Source organism: Gymnoscopelus microlampas, assembly GCF_963454915.1.
Source record: "Gymnoscopelus microlampas genome assembly, chromosome: 18".
Taxonomy (NCBI): Eukaryota; Metazoa; Chordata; class Actinopteri; order Myctophiformes; family Myctophidae; genus Gymnoscopelus; species Gymnoscopelus microlampas.
In genome coordinates, this window is record NC_139955.1 from 1,243,209 (window position 1) to 1,259,725 (window position 16,517).

At 40.4% G+C, this 16,517-nt stretch overlaps 1 protein-coding gene across 1 annotated transcript; it reads left to right on the top strand.

Annotated features, from left to right (window-relative positions):
• Positions 1–4,141: 4,141 nt before the first annotated feature.
• Positions 4,142–12,878, top strand: nkx1.2lb (NK1 transcription factor related 2-like,b; the record flags this gene model as incomplete). Its single annotated transcript, XM_084040972.1, has 3 exons — positions 4,142–4,366; positions 5,856–6,051; positions 12,136–12,878. 3 exons carry the CDS (start codon positions 4,142–4,144, stop codon positions 12,876–12,878), a joined length of 1,164 nt encoding a protein of 387 aa, XP_083897098.1.
• Between the last annotated feature and the right edge of the window lie 3,639 nt (positions 12,879–16,517).

The following is a 16,517-nucleotide window of genomic DNA, read 5'->3' on the forward strand; positions in this document are numbered from 1 at the left end:
TCTGGGGGGCTCCATTCAACAAAGTATAAAGAGTTTAAGTGGTTAAGTTTTAAGGCTGGTAGATAAATCAACATAAATAAGGAAGCGTGTTTGCAACGAATCCGCAATCATTCTAATGTAATATGAAGATTGACCGTATCAGAGGGTTTGGAGGGCAGACACAGACAGTTGGAATGGAATCTGATAAATCTGATGATCACAAAATTCCAGAGATGATGTGTGCCAATGTGTGTGAGCTTTGAACACAATCTGTATAGGAGTAGTAGCAAAAACTGTCAAAATGTTCTTCTATGCTCAGTGGCCTGGTTTGAGTGTCCGCCCTGAGACTGGGAGGCCAGGGGTTGAATTCCTTGGCCAGGTCATGTACCAAAGACCATACAAATGGGACCCAATGCCTCCCTGCTTGGTACTCAGCAGCATCAAGGGTTGGATTGGGGTAAATCCCTGCGACATAGCGTCATGTCCAGGGGGTGTACTTGTACATCAAGTCGCCTCACGCTACAGAAACAGGAGATAGGCTCCTGCCCTATGGGCCAAATGGCTCGGCAAGGGCTTACTTACAACTTCTTCCATGGCCTACTGCAGAGTGTGCGTGCAACGTTTCACACCGATCGGTCCAGCAGTGGTGGAGATTAGCTGCTCACAGACACACGGACAGACGGACAAGAGTCAGGAGACTACGCGGCCTTCGGCCATTCAGCCTGGCGGAGACAAAAATAGGTTTGTAGTGAGATTATAATCTGACATAATGCCAACAGTCAACCTGTTTAGAGCCCTATACTTATGTGGAGGCGGAAATGCAGATTAGTCCGAGCAGCATTCTTCAAAGATTTCCAAATTCCAATTGCTAAATTCTTTTGATTTCCAAACAGTGGCGTTCCCAGAAATTACATTTAGGGCAGGCGAGATTTTTTTCTCTACCTACCCCCCCCCCCCCCCTCGGGGAAACTCCGGGAAACTCGGGTAAAATGGGGGAAATCTCGGGGCACACAAGTTAACAACAACAATAAAAACAATATGCAAGTATAATCAATTAATCAATCAATTATTCAGCGGTGGTGGCTCAAGCTGCTCTCAGACTCAGAGCCCCTTTTATGCCAGGTGAGTAGGCCTACGGGTGATGGCCCAGACCCCCACACCTGGCACTCCTGGCACCCCATGAAGATAAAGGCAACATTTGCATCACTATAGGCGACGTCGCTCTGCTGAATGGATACGGTAGTGATTGCCTGCCCGCGTGAAGGTCCGACGGCCACTATTCTCTTTGGATTTTTTTCACTGCCAGTTTTTCAGTCTTTTACTTTATTTTCTAGGGGAGGCTAGATTTTAGTTGGGCAGGCGGCCGCCTGCCCTGCCTCTATGGTGGGTACGCCACTGTTTCCAAATGTCCTTCCTTTTTATAGCCACTACAGTGTAGTGTGTTGGCCGTTTAATGCTTTTTTCTGACATCGTTAATATGCAAATGTTTGCAGAGGTGAATGGAGTAGCCTAATGTGACCGCTGAAACTATATTTCATAAATGTAATGTTTTTAAACATAATAAGCCATAAAGCAGCCCTTCTTCCATTATTGTGGGAGGAGCATCAGTTCCGGCCTCGCGCCTGCATGGCGGAAGCAGGAAATAGATCATAGAGATACAATAATGGCTCGCGCTCCCCTGGGCTCAACTGTGATTGGATAATCACGTCCAGGGCGGCAAAAACGGCCTCTCATTATTCCAGTCATTATTTTCCACAACTTTTAATTTCTTGCTTCTAAAGGATCATTGACCAGGCTAATTACATGGAGCTGACCTTGTGTACGAGAGAAAATATGTCCCATCACTTTCTTCTCTCTAATATATATATATATATATATATATATATATATATATATATATATTACTGTGGCGTCGATTCCTCTCTGTGAGTAAAATTTAGAGTCAATGGAATATTAAGTCCCCCAGATTAGAATAAACACGTCGCATGTTAAATCAAAATCCAATTCTTTGGTCTATTATTTTCTGGCATAGTAATGACTGCCAAGTATTAGGAATCAATATTTCACTGCGGCGGGCGGGGGCATTACCGAGTTTATTCAGGCAGTAATTGAGTTTTGGAAGAAGAGGGAGTCCTGCCCCTGTCATTTGCATTACAGATAAGAGGGGAGGTAGCTATAGAGTGATCTGGGTTTTTATCAAGCAGATGCATTGCAGAGTTAATGTTTGCAGGGGACGGAGCTATATGAATAAATCGCATCCAGTTACATTATTAGTCTGTTGTTGGGCAGAAACCTTGTATCTCAACATTTCAACTTTTTAAACCCCCACTTTTTAAAACCCATTTGGGTAACCGGAGTCCCTCAGGGCTCATTACTAGTGTATTTTCTGTTTTCTGTTATTGTGGGGAAAGCTTTCGCTGAAAATAGCCAATCAACAAGCTTGTCGATCTGCTATTTTCACAATACCACAATACCGATTCTGGGGATTAATATTTTTTATTATTATTATTAGAATATAAACAATAATTGGATCCATTGGAAAACAGGTTATTTTTTCCACTTTCTGGAAAGTTACCATTTTGGACATATGAGGTTTCTACCCAACTGTGACGAATCTGACATTAGTTTACAACCTCGAATAACAACCTTGAAACCTCATGCAAATGATGAACTATCATGATTAAATGCCAGACACTGTTCTTATATGCCATTGTGAATAAGACGGGAAAAAAGTGTGTGTGTGTGTGTGTGTGTGTGTGTGTGTGTGTGTGTGTGTGTGTGTGTGTGTGTGTGTGTGTGTGTGTGTGTGTGTGTGTGTGTGTGTGTGTGTGTGTGTGTGTGTGTGTCGTCACAGCAGACGACAGATAATAGGCTATTACCAGAAGTGGGATTAATTTGTAGCCAATTACATCCTGGGGAGGCGAGTGGCGAATAGGAATGAATGCATACATAAAGTGAGCAAGTTTTCACATGGAGAGAGAGAGAGACAGACAGACAGACAGACAGACAGACAGACAGACAGACAGACAGACAGACAGACAGACAGACAGACAGACAGACAGACAGACAGAGAGAGAGAGAGAGAGAGAGAGAGAGAGAGAGAGAGAGAGAGAGAGAGAGAGAGAGAGAGAATATGCGCGCGTGCATGAGAGCTCGAGGGGTCCGTGGTGGAACCCAGAAATGGAGTTGTGAGTGGCGCTAAGACAGAAGAGGTGATAGAGAGGGGTAGAGAGAGAGAGAGAGAGAGAGAGAGAGAGAGAGAGAGAGAGAGAGAGAGAGAGAGAGAGAGAGAGAGAGAGAGAGAGAGACACACACACACAGAGAGACAGAGCGAGAGAGCGAGAGAGCGAGAGAGAGAGCGGGGGGGGGGGGGGGTAAAGAGAGAGAGAGAGGGGGGGGTAAAGAGAGGTAGAGAGAGAGGGGGGTAGAGAGAGAGAGAGAGAGAGAGAGAGAGAGAGAGAGAGAGAGAGAGAGAGAGAGAGAGAGAGCTGGTGACCGCAGGAGCAGCGCTGCACGAGAGGAGTGTTCAGGACACTGACCGCACGGCGCTGTCCGGTGGAGATGATGACAACCTACCCCGTTCATGGAAACACCGACTGTGGTCCTTATTATTATTATTACTATTATTTTACAAACACATACATAGAAAGAAACTAATAAACAACGAGACGAGAGGAAGGAAAGAAGAGGGGAAGGGAATAACAGCACGAGACGGGGAAAAAAGAGGAGAAAGTTACGCCAGACGGTCTGGACAAAACCCACCGAGATCTGACCTGCTGTCTGGAGACAACACAAGAAAGCAACAACAACACAAGAAAGAAACAACAACAACAACAACAGGACTGACGCGAGATTTTTGCGAAAAGTGCAAAAGTTTGCGCATAATGATCTAATGGAGCATCAGTGACACTGGAGTGTGAAATGACACACATGAACACATGGGACTGTAATGATCTTTTAATCTAGACTGCAAAATACAGCTTTTTTAAACACCTTTTTTTTTAAATAATATTTTTATTAGGGAATACCAAATACAATACAATTTTTTAAAATCAATTTGATGTATGTATAGTATTTTTTTATGTTTATTTAATGGGATCTGTGTAGTACAATTCAATATATGGGACATTATAAGGGACCATCTTGGGTGTAATCTGACGCTATGAGCCGAGATCTGAAGGGTGACAGTGTGGCTCAATCTGCGGCCACGGTGATCGTGGTCAGTGGGCCGGACACTAGTGGAGACATGCTGGACGGACCCCCGGCTGTGGACAAACAGCGGGGCTTCTCCTGTCCGGTGGCCGCTTCCAGAGAGCCTCAGGCCGGCGGGAATCACGCCGACACCCCGCCGACCCGAGCGGACCTTCTTCTGGCTCCATCACAGCAGGTACAGGACCCCCCCCCTTTCCCTTTCAATTATTTAAAATAATATAATAAATAATAATAATAATATAAAAATATTATTTTTTTGAAATTTTAAAAAAATATAAAAAATAAATGAAAAAGTAATGGAATAATCACTCCCGTGATGTTTCCATTACTTTTTTCATTATTTAAAAAATATATATTTCTTTAATGTTTATTCTATATGAAAGTGAAATATCCCTTTAACTAGAGTGTACACACTGTAACCAAATGAACCCGTTTGGTTACACTTTGGGAGAGTTACAAATCAACACATTTATGTATAACAAATGGATTACATTTAGTATTAGTATTTGTAAATAGGCTATTTGTGATTTTACAATAGGCCTACACTTGCAGGTCCATTTGGTTACATTTTGTACACTCTGGAAGTTATTAAAAAAAAGAAAAGACACATTTGTAACTTGTATTTTGTAAATACATTTTTCATTTACAATACACTAGTACATTATGTAAATACTTGTTTAATTTATATTTGTACATTCTGGGATTTAACACTGAGGATTATTAGCCTACTGTGTTATTAGTTGTATAAGTGATGTTTCGATGTATTGTCTTTCGTTTTATTGAACTAGGCTACTACAGGGCAGGCTAAAACGATTCAAAACAAAATTCTCATTATATGAAATAAAATCACTAATGTAAAAAACTTATAAAAAGTATAGGGCCTAATTTAAGTCCTTTTTATAAGTTGTAAAAGTACAGTCAGACGTCACTGCTTCTTTTTGTACTATCAGCAAAAAGTCTGATCACCACATTGAAGGAAAGAAAAACTGGTGAAACGAATAAAATACACATAATGTGATTCCTTTCAATATAACAATTTTAAATGAATAAAATTGTCCCACTTTGATTGTTTCCATTAGAAGCATTTTGTTAGTATAAAAGGAAACAACAACTTATTATTCATAAATGTGTCCATTGAAAGCTGCTTCGTTCGGTGTCAAACTGTTTATAAATTATACCACTATTATTTAAATGCATTCCAGTGTGTCAATGTATTATGAGATCATGCCAGCCTCTCAATTTATTTATGACTGTAGGTTATAATATTTATTCGTTTTAAAAGACCTAATCTTGAGCTAAACTTTTTAGCTCAAGACCCCAAAGAGAAATTAGACCTTTGCCCGGGACCCAATATAGTGAAAATAGTAGATCTACAAGCTCACAATGCAATGCTTCAAGCCACATTGTGAGCTTGTAGATCGGCTATTTTCACTACCTCTTAAACATTTGTTTTCTGATTGATGGAATTTCTTTTTTTTTATTTTTTTATTCATGAAATGATTTAGAAAAATCTTTGATTTTGTTATTAATTCATGAAAAAAGGAAGAGATATAACAATAATACTAATACTACTACTACTACTACTACTACTACTACTAATAATAATAATAATAATATTAATAATGATAATAATAATAATAATAATAATAATGTGTTATGCCCAGGGGTCTAGTGGACACAGAACAACCTCCTTCTCCGTTCTGGACATTTTGGATCCCAACAAGTTCACGAGCTGCCGGAGACATCACGCACACGCGCCAGGATCACGCACGGAGCAGCGGGACGCGCACGAGGAGGACCACGTCCACGAGCCACGGGACACCTGCGGGGACGGCAGCGCGTGCACGAAAAACACTATTAGTAAGTTTACAATCAATTCGTTTTTATAAAGGTCACTTATGTCTAATAATAGCCTAGTTGTATTTTGATTCGAATCATAAAGAATCTATAAAGAATTTTGCGGTGATATAAAATTGAGTGAATGTTTAATTTGTAGCTTATAAGTAACTTTTGTGCTCCAAGTCTTTCTAAGCAATTCATCAATTAAAATCTGTACCAATTATCTAAATAGCTGGTTCTCAACTTGGGTTCGAGGACCATCAGGGGGTCCAAATGTGACCCTTACAGAGTCACTATTAACATTTGTGAAATCATGAACAGTGTAGAATGGGATCCCAGAGATCAATGTGGTATCACAGGGGGTTCGTAGCGTAGCCTAATGCACATCAAACAGGGGTCCTTGAAATTAAAAAGGTTGAGAATCTCTGCTCTAAAATCATAGAAATAAGAATGGATGAGATCACAACGGTGTTGTGCACTGTGTGTGTGTGTGTGTGTGTGTGTGTGTGTGTGTGTGTGTGTGTGTGTGTGTGTGTGTGTGTGTGTGTGTGTGTGTGTGTGTGTGTGTGTGTGTGTGTGTGTGTGAGAGAGAGAGAGAGAGAGAGTGAGTTGAAATGTTCTTCTTTTAAATTAAATCCTCTCTTCTTGCTTCGGAAAAATAAAAACTAGTTCTTTCTGTCCGACATTTTAAAGTTGATAAAAGTTTCGTTGTTTTGCCCTCTATGTTGCATTTCGCTGTAGTCAGATACAACAATATGCATTTTCATAAACCGTGGCGTTTGTTTGTGCACAATATTTGACTGAGCCGCATTATTTATCGCGAGCTGTCATAACTGTACATGTATTCAATAGGCCTTTATATCCTAATAGGCCACCCGGAAAAAGATCCAATTAATTCCTAAAGAAAAACAATTAAAAACCATTCGATCTGGCCTTTAATTGAACCACAAACGAGTGTGTGTGTGTGTGTGTGTGTGTGTGTGTGTGTGTGTGTGTGTGTGTGTGTGTGTGTGTGTGTGTGTGTGTGTGTGTGTGTGTGTGTGTGTGTGAGAGAGAGATAGATCGATATTCCATTATTGAACGGTGAATATCTGTTCCAGCCAGCTGCTACAGTGGGCAGTCAGCTATCGTTGCTGTCTAGTGGAAACCGTGTAGGCCTATATGTTCCAGTGGTGGAAAAAGTACTCACGTGTTTTACTTAAGTAAAAGTATCAATACTGCAATGTAGAAATACTCTGTTACAAGTAAAAGTTTGGAATTCTAAATTTACTTGAGTAAAAGTACAAACGTACTGGTATCAAAATATACTTCAAGTACAAAAATAAAAGTACTTATTGTACAGCTGATGTTCCGTTTCACAAGTTTTCAAATGTATAAAAATAAAATACCAGATTGGCTTTTCAAATGGCCGAAATGTATATAGGGCTGAAGTGGTTAATGTATGTTTTGTAATAATAATCAAAATCAGTAACTAGTAACTAAAGTTTTAAAATAATTGTAGTGGAGTAAAAGTACAATATTGGCCTCTGAGATCAGATGTAATGGAGTATAAGTAAAAGTACTGAAAATTGGTACATCACTTGAGTAAATGTACTTAGTTACTTATACACCACTGGTATGTTCAACCAAAACAGTTTACTTTTCAGAAAAAGGAGAACCCGTGTTCCAATGGATGCTGTTTAATCACAGGCTCTTGTTAATACTTTTCATATTGGTTCAATATTTATAAAACACACTTAACCACTTTAACTTTCAAAGTTAAAGTAAAAAGCAAAAAAATAATAGCCGATCTATAAGCTCAGTTGTGCATTACAAAAAAAAAAAAAATGGATACGAGGTTTCTGCCCAATACCTCCGATGTTGATTATGACACCATTACAACTCATTACAGCTGTTTTTAACTCACCAAACTGTGTCTTTCCCAACTATTTATTAAATAATGAATTATGTATATATTCATCTTACGATTTATTTAGGTCTATTTATTTATGTTCAAGCCTATGGCACGTAGGCTTATAGGCTATCTATACCACTTATATTATATAACCACTTATATAACCACTCTAAGCACCTACTAGCTCACAGCAAGCTTGTAGATCGGCTATTTTCCCTACTTCTTAAAATGCATTTTCTTTTAATTCATTAAATTATTTTGAAAAATCATTGAATTAAAAAATGTTTCTGACAGTTCGTGACCCATGAAAAATGTGTCCGCGACCCACAAAGGGGTCCCAACCCACTGTTTGGGAAACAGTGTTATAGTGAGCAGGTGGGGTCGATTCTTACACACGGATTAAGACGGACTATTTAGACGGACATAAATGAACCATGTTTAACATAAAATAAAACGTTGTTCATCATCTCAGAGGACAATCCGTTCAACACAAAGACAAGACAAAAAAAATCTAAACAAATATAATATAGGCCATCATCTTAAACTTAAAGACACTAAAATAATAAAATGTAAAACATTCTGCCCTAACACATTTCCTCCGGGATTAATAAAGTATAATTATATCTAATGAGGCCATTGATAAGATAGCAAAAGTATTGACACTTCATCTTCTGGGCCTATATTTGATTATTTTCCTTCCATGTCACAGAACATGACTCTGGCATTTAAATGACATTTTTTAGATCCGATATAGTTGTCAAATCGTTCAACAAATTGGCAGTTCAAACAACAATGAATGGTGTTTTTAATACAGATTTTCTCTCCCAAATACAACAGTAGGCCTATAAACGTTAATTACTAATAATAATAATACATTATTTATTAGTTTATTAATAATTAATAATAACACATATTATAAACAATAAATGAGTTGAAGATCAGAAGTCAAATAATATTTGTTATGTAGTCCTAGTTTATTGAGCTTTGAGCTTGAGTTTTTGGATATTGTGACGATGGTTTTCATGTCTATTGCATTGAATGTAAAACCAGAACTACAGTATGTTTTAATCCACTGATTCTCAACGTCGGGTCACCGTCTGGGGGACCAACCCGGGGTCCAAAATGAACCCTCATGGGTCCGTAATTCTGAGAGTGCACAAAATGTGTTTGAACACATGTTGTAGCTACACTCAATAGAGTTAAATGAACACTGAGATTTTACAGTGTAGATAGGGGACCAAGAAAAAAAAAAACAAGAGTATCGTGGTATAGCCTATAGCCTTTGGGTCCTTGAAATGAGAAAAGTTAGAGAATAATTGCTTTAAATTGTTTCAAAATGACCCTGTCCGTTACGTCGTTTTGGAGCAATCAACGCGGTCATTTCAATGAAGCGGATTAGATAAATGTTTACAATTCCGTTTCACATGATATTTGATGTAACAAAACGCGGCAAATATTTACTTTGCAAACCTTCAATTTTCGAATAAAACTCGCTCTCCTCTTAATTGTCTTCCTCGCTAAACTAAAACGCAAATAGGCCTGAACCGTTATCTGACACGTGACCTGCAGCCAAAACATGATGGTTAGATTATAGGCCTATTAAAATATTATTACCGATTTATTATCACCATGTTTATAGGAGCACAGACAGACATGCAGCCATGCAGACAGACAGACAGACAGACAGACAGACAGGCAGACAGGCAGGCAGGCAGGCAGGCAGGCAGGCAGGCAGACAGACAGACAGACAGACAGGCAGGCAGGCAGGCAGGCAGGCAGGCAGGCAGACAGACAGACAGACAGACAGACAGACAGACAGACAGACAGACAGACAGACAGACAGGACATGCCAGCAATCTTTGTCCCCTTTATTTAGAGATTTATTTTATATACAAACATGAAAATGTATTCCAACTTTTATTTATTTATTTACATATATTTCACTTATTTCTTTTTTGTTTTGCTAGGTCCAAAAAATAAGATTTATTCCTACTTTTTATTCGGGGGAAGTTTTAAAAACTTTGATTAGAGTATTTACTTTATTTCGTTACAACATTTAAACTTAATGCCCAGCCTTTCATACTCTATTTCCTCTTGAATGTCTAACAATGACAACCAGTTTTGGAAGGTTGACACATACGTTTTAAGTGAAAATACAAAGTACACTGTAGTGTTATTTTTCTGTGAAAGGTTTTGTCTTACGAGTAACAACGTTTCTCAACGCTGGGTCCGGGGACCATGCAGGGGTCGAAAAGGACCCTTACGGGTCTGTGACTCTGCGTACAAATTTGTACACTCTCAGAGTTAAATAAACACTTTTTATTTAAGGATTTTACAGTGCAGTTTGGGGTCACGGAGACAAGAATTTGTATCACAGTGGGGGTCCTTGAAAAAGAATCAGGGATCTATAATGAGGGGGCGTGGCCCGCTCAGTGACCTAATGACAGGAATGTCACCTACAGATGACCTGCCATCAATAATCATTACATTTCAATGATGGACAAAGTATATATAAGTAAATACTCAAATATAAATACTCAAATATTCAAATATTCAATATACAAATTACAAAGTACATTTTCTTTTGTATATATCAACACATAATCTTTTTTTAAGAAACTACGTCATTACATTAACTCAAGTACAAATTTGAAATTTGATGGAAGTGGGGAGGAGGCGGGATATCCGCCTTACTCCCGGATGGTTTTCAGCGCTTCCTTTGCACAGACTGTATGACAGAAGCATTTGAAAATTGTGTGAGTCAACAGTATGGCTCGAGAGACTATCTAATACTTTGACTCAAGTACTGAGTACTTTAATCGCCAATATGCTGTGATGAGACCAGGCAGGTGGTTGGACTACCACCAAACAGACAAGGCCTCGCGCCCCCCCCCCCCCCCCCTGTGATCTTTGGCGCCCCTCCAATGGAGGCCCAGACCCTAGGTTGAGAAACACTGGTCTGATGTACAAACGTTAAGATCAAACTTGATTGATCTCAAGAGACATTTAGACACTGGTTAAACAGAGCTACAACAGGACAGAGGTTCACAGTTAGCAGCACAAATAGAAGCACACAAACCTAACACACTGTCCATGAGAGCAGGAGTTCTCAAACGTGTTCAAGGACCCCATCTGAAAATACTTGGTGCCAGGTACCCCTATACAAGATTTTTGTTTTGCTGGGGACCCCCTGGAACCCCCCCAAGGACCCTTGGGGGTCCCTGGAACCCACTTTGAGAACCACTGCATTGGAGCACTAGTGGAAGAAGTACTCTGATTTATTTTATTAAATAAAAGTAGCAATACCACAATGTAGAAATATTCTGTCACAAGTAAGAGTATATATACAGTACCCTATGTAATGTAAACATAGGCCTACTAATTGTGCAGAATGTACACTTCACAATCATATACTGGATTGAAATTAGTAATACATTAATGGGTTCATCACTATAATGTTGCAGCTAAAGGTGGGGCTGATTTTAATCACTTCATGTGTTGCTGGTAGATTACACTACAATATAAAAATAAGTCATCATTTATCACTTAAATTAATTAAAGATGTCAAATATTTATTATGGAGTTAAAAGTGGAGTAGAAGTACAAAGTATAAAGAAATTGAAGTAAAGTAAAAGTACCTTGTAATTGAAATCAAGTTCAAAACTTGAGTAGAGTACTTAGGTACCTAATCCAGCATTTGCACAACAACCATAGAATAACACACAACCAAAGAAAAATGTCCAGATAGAATTAAATCCTCAGTGTTAACTCTGAGAGGGTACACATTTGTTCCATTTATACCCTCTCACAAATGGATAAATAAATGAACATTGAGGATTTCACGTTGTGTGCGTCACATGCCATCTCTGCATGTGGGTACAACTGTAAAACAATTGCTGTGATGTTTGGCAGCTTAGTGTGTGCGAGGAGGACTCCACATTTTTGGACTGGCAAAAATAGGGGCAAAACAATTAGTCAAATACTGTTGTGTGTCTCCCATCATTGACAGTCATTTTATGTGGAAGAGATTCTGCCATTTATATCCATTACATTTTGTAGTCTGCTTGTTGTGTCACAGAACATATTGCGATAATGATGTTGCTTGCATTTTGACTCTGACATATTTGGATTTTGACACGATGGTGTCTCTAATCGACAGTCCAAATAAACAAATTAAAATCTGTGCGTGTGTGTGTGTGTGGTTTTCCTAGAGGAGGGCTACATGTACAGGGGCTCTGAGGACGGTGGTTTCCACCGTGCACCGTTGACCCCGGACTCGGAGGCTGTGGACGAACCGTACAGCAGCGAGGAGAGCAGCTCGGCTCTGGTGAGCAACGGAGACGGAGACGTCAGCATGAGCCACCACGAGGACCCCGACAGGGACAGCAAGAGTCCCTCCGGAGGAGGGGGGTCCCAGCTCAACAGCCAGTCCGGGGGCAGCCAGTCAGGACAGTCGGGGGGCGGCAACAAGCCCAAGCGGAAGCGCTCCGGCTCGGACTCCAAGTCGGGGAAGCCGCGGCGCGCCCGGACCGCCTTCACCTACGAGCAGCTGGTGGCGCTGGAGAACAAGTTCAAGTCCACGCGCTACCTGTCCGTTTGCGAGCGCCTCAACCTGGCGCTGTCGCTGTCGCTCACCGAGACCCAGGTCAAGATCTGGTTCCAGAACCGCAGGACCAAGTGGAAGAAGCAGAACCCGGGCGCCGACACCAGCGCCCCCACATCAGGTGGAGGCGGGGGAGGGGGAGGCATGGGCGGTTTGAGTCCGCTGAGCCAATCGCCCCCCATGGGCGGACATTTGTCGATGCACGCCGGCTACGCGACCCACCACCATCCCTCAGCGGGGGGTCTGGTCCAGCTGCCGTTCCTGACGCCCGGCCACGCCGCTGTGCTCTCGCCCTTCATGTTAGGGTCTCAAACCTACGGCGCCCCGACGTTCTACACCACACACCTGTAGACGCAGCTTGGACACGCCTCCTTTTGTGCCGAGGACTGACTCACATGTGCAGAAGGCCCGCTTTTTATACGTTATGAAGACACCACCGTACAGTGAAATGTCTACCCACGATGCCACACTCATGTAAGACTGGACACACAACCAGCAGGCATGCAAGCGCTCGCACACCCACGTACCCACACACACACAATATACTGTAGCAAGACATCTACCCAAAATGCCACATGCCTGTAGGACTGGACTCACACATCACAGGCAAAGACGTATGTATGCGCACACACACACACACACACACACGCACGCACGCACGCACGCACGCACGCACGCACGCACGCACGCACGCACGCACGCACGCACGCACACACGCACACACATACACACACGTACATATACACAAATAAAGTTGGACTCATTCATAGTTTCAAAAGCCTCAGTTCAGTTGATTTTATATTGACCCGTATTTCAGTTCAGTTGTGTTGTACAAACAAACACAACCAACCAGCTTACTGTCAGCAGTGTGGCTTTGAGTACCTCTCTTCTCATAAGCTGGACAAACTCTGGAGTCTTGACGTAAAAAAAGATTGTGTTTCTTTTTTTTCTTTTTGCTTTGTTGCATATAAACATTGCAGATTGTGATTTCAACTTCTTTTGATAGAATGTGAATATTTGCCGAACTCGGGGGTCAAATGTATATAGAAATGCTGACATAAATCTATGTTCTAGCTTTGAATTCTGAATGCAGTTGGAAATTAAATAAAGAGACCCTGTAAGTTGATTTTTTTTAAAGTCTGTATAGAAACCGATCGTTCATTTACAACTTCTGGAATGGCTTGAACTATTGTAAGAACTGTGGAACTGCAACTGTAAATGTTTTTTTTTTCTCTTGTTATTTATTGAATTTGTTGCCATAAAGTTATTTAATGTATTGAGTCCTGATCATACTCCTCTTTTGATATTTCAATAAGACCATTGTAAAATACTAAGAATTACAAAAGACTATCATAGTGCAGACTTATCATCTTAATTAGAATATTGAAAAGTCTTTTTTTATCAGTCGGAAATTATTATTTTATTGTTTTCCGATTAAAACAATGTTTGGGAACTGAATATTCATGGGCTGTTCATTTGTTCATTCAAATATTTTTGCAGGATTCTCAGATCTTTTTAGAATCTTTTGATGTTATAATGACATTTATATTAGATTCTGGCCCAAGGTTAGCAGCACAGCGAGCAATGCTTAAGAAAACGTGATATTCGACATTATAGGTTATTATCTCCGCCAGGCCGGGAGGCCGGGAAGTGGAGATAAATTTTAACGATATAATTAGACTATTTTATGATAGACATAACTCTAGATTACTGGGACGCATGATTTGTTTTACCCTATAGGACCTATTAACCACTTTCAACCTGCCGTCCCTTTGGGTTCCCCCAACCCCACCAAAATGTCCCCAAATTTCCAACAATTTCCAAATAGCAGATCAACAAGCTCATCAACAACAAGCAACAAGCGACGCGTTATGAGTTTGTTGAGCTTCTTTTTTCCACTATTCCGGAAATAGGGCTTAAGTGGTTAGTGGCTGACCTGTACACGACAAGGAGACTATTTCACATTTTGTCCTAAAATATCTGATATTGATGTCAACAATTCCCTCGGCACAGCTAGAGCCGTGTTGTGCTTTGTAAATTTAAATTCCATTTCATTGTATAGGCTATTATCTATTATCTGCCGCAAACCTGTAATTTCTGGCGGTGGGCCAATTCTTATCAGCTGGAAACCTTCCAGATGGGATTTGATTGATTTCAGATTTATTGATGAAGACAATCGGCAAAAAAGAGCTCAGTTTATTGATTGTTGTCCCTGCTCGGATAATTGAAAACATCAACTTGTTACACCATACCTTCATTTAAAACCCTTCTCTTTGTCTGTCTGTCTTTCTCTCTCTACAGGATGTGTTTTTGTTGCTTTTTCTTTCCAACTAATGGCTTCCTTTTTCCCCAGTGACATTGTTCAAACTAGAGAAGCTTTTAACCACTTAAATCCTATATTTAGTCAGCGGATTCTCAAGGGCCCTGTACTGAAGGGCTCCATGCTAAACATCTTTGCAGAAAATAATGCGAAAGAGAATAATAATTTTCAAAACTGGGAGTCCTTGAAATTAAAAACATTTGGAATCACTGTTCCAATCCACAGTTTTACATATCAAACAAGAATAGCCTGCTTGTCTGTTGTGGTCGTTTAAAAAAATATTATTATTATCATTATTATTATTATTAATAATAGGTTATGGATTTTCTTTTTATGCCCAATTAGGCAAATGACATGATGGGAAATTTTATTTAAGCTACTTCTTCTTTGCCAATAATATTATATTTTTGCCAACAGCCTCATTATTTGCGGTTGTACAGGCACTTGATATGATATTAATTTAACAAGACGGGCTCTAATAATCATGTGGATGTCAGACCAGTTTGTGACATCATAGCCTATGTATGATGCACGACTCCATATATGGGCAATGTTTCCACCCAATCCGAGCCCACTTGACTTCCATTATTATTATATTAATAAAATTAAAGTGAAATATTTGTAAAGAAATCAAATCACATCGGATCAGTGTGGATCTCAGACGTCATGTGACCATTCTGTGACATCAGTCACATAGCCTTTCTCATTTAAAGGACCCCCAGTTTGATATAGAGTATACTTTTGGACAAGACCTTGGACAAAAACTGTAGCTGTATTGGGCCTAAAATTAGTACAGTACAATAAAACATTTGCCCTGGATTCCTTGGATCATGACGAAACTCTCCATATACAGTAGGCCCCGACCATTTGTGCCAGACTCGATTTTCCGCCATTTCCCCACACACTTGTGCTACTACTACAACATATTCTTTTCCAAAAATCACACAAATCGGTACACATTATCTCTGGGGTCATGTGATCGAGATGTAAAAGTATTTTTTTTAAGATCACATTCCAATTAGCTGCCTTCCAAAGTTTGCGGGCCCTGGGTAGGCAAGCCGGAGACCCGTGCTTCAAGGAGCACAGTTTTCTAGTTATTATTGTCTCCACCAGGCCGGCCGGAGACTATTATAGTTTTCGCTTCTGTCCACCTGTCCATTTGTGTGTGTGTGTGTGTGTGTGTGTGTGTGTGTGTGTATGTGTGTGTACTGTATGTGTGTGTTCATGTGTGTCTGTGAACAGCTAATCTCCGGCACCGTTGGACTGATCGGCATGAAAATGTGCACGCACAGTCCCAGTAGGCCAAGGAAGAACCTCTGCCCCAAATCATTCAAATCTGCTTCATGGTCGTGCTAGAACAGGCTGCTTCACGTTTTTGCCTATAACTCTTGAACCGTAGGTCATACAAACAAAATATATATATTGTTTATGACGTAACTTAATTTGTGCCAGACTATATTCTTGATTTTCCGCCATTTTGCATTTTCTTCAAAACACAGTTTTTTTTTACTACTCCTACAAATTTGAGTAGGAGTGTCAACCCTGAGACTGGGAGGTCTAGGTTCAATCCCAGCGGAGTCATCCAGAAAGACTATGTATAGGGGGCACGGTGGCGCAGTCGGTAGCGCTGCCGCCTCACAGCTAGAAGGTCCTGCGTTCGATTCGGGGAC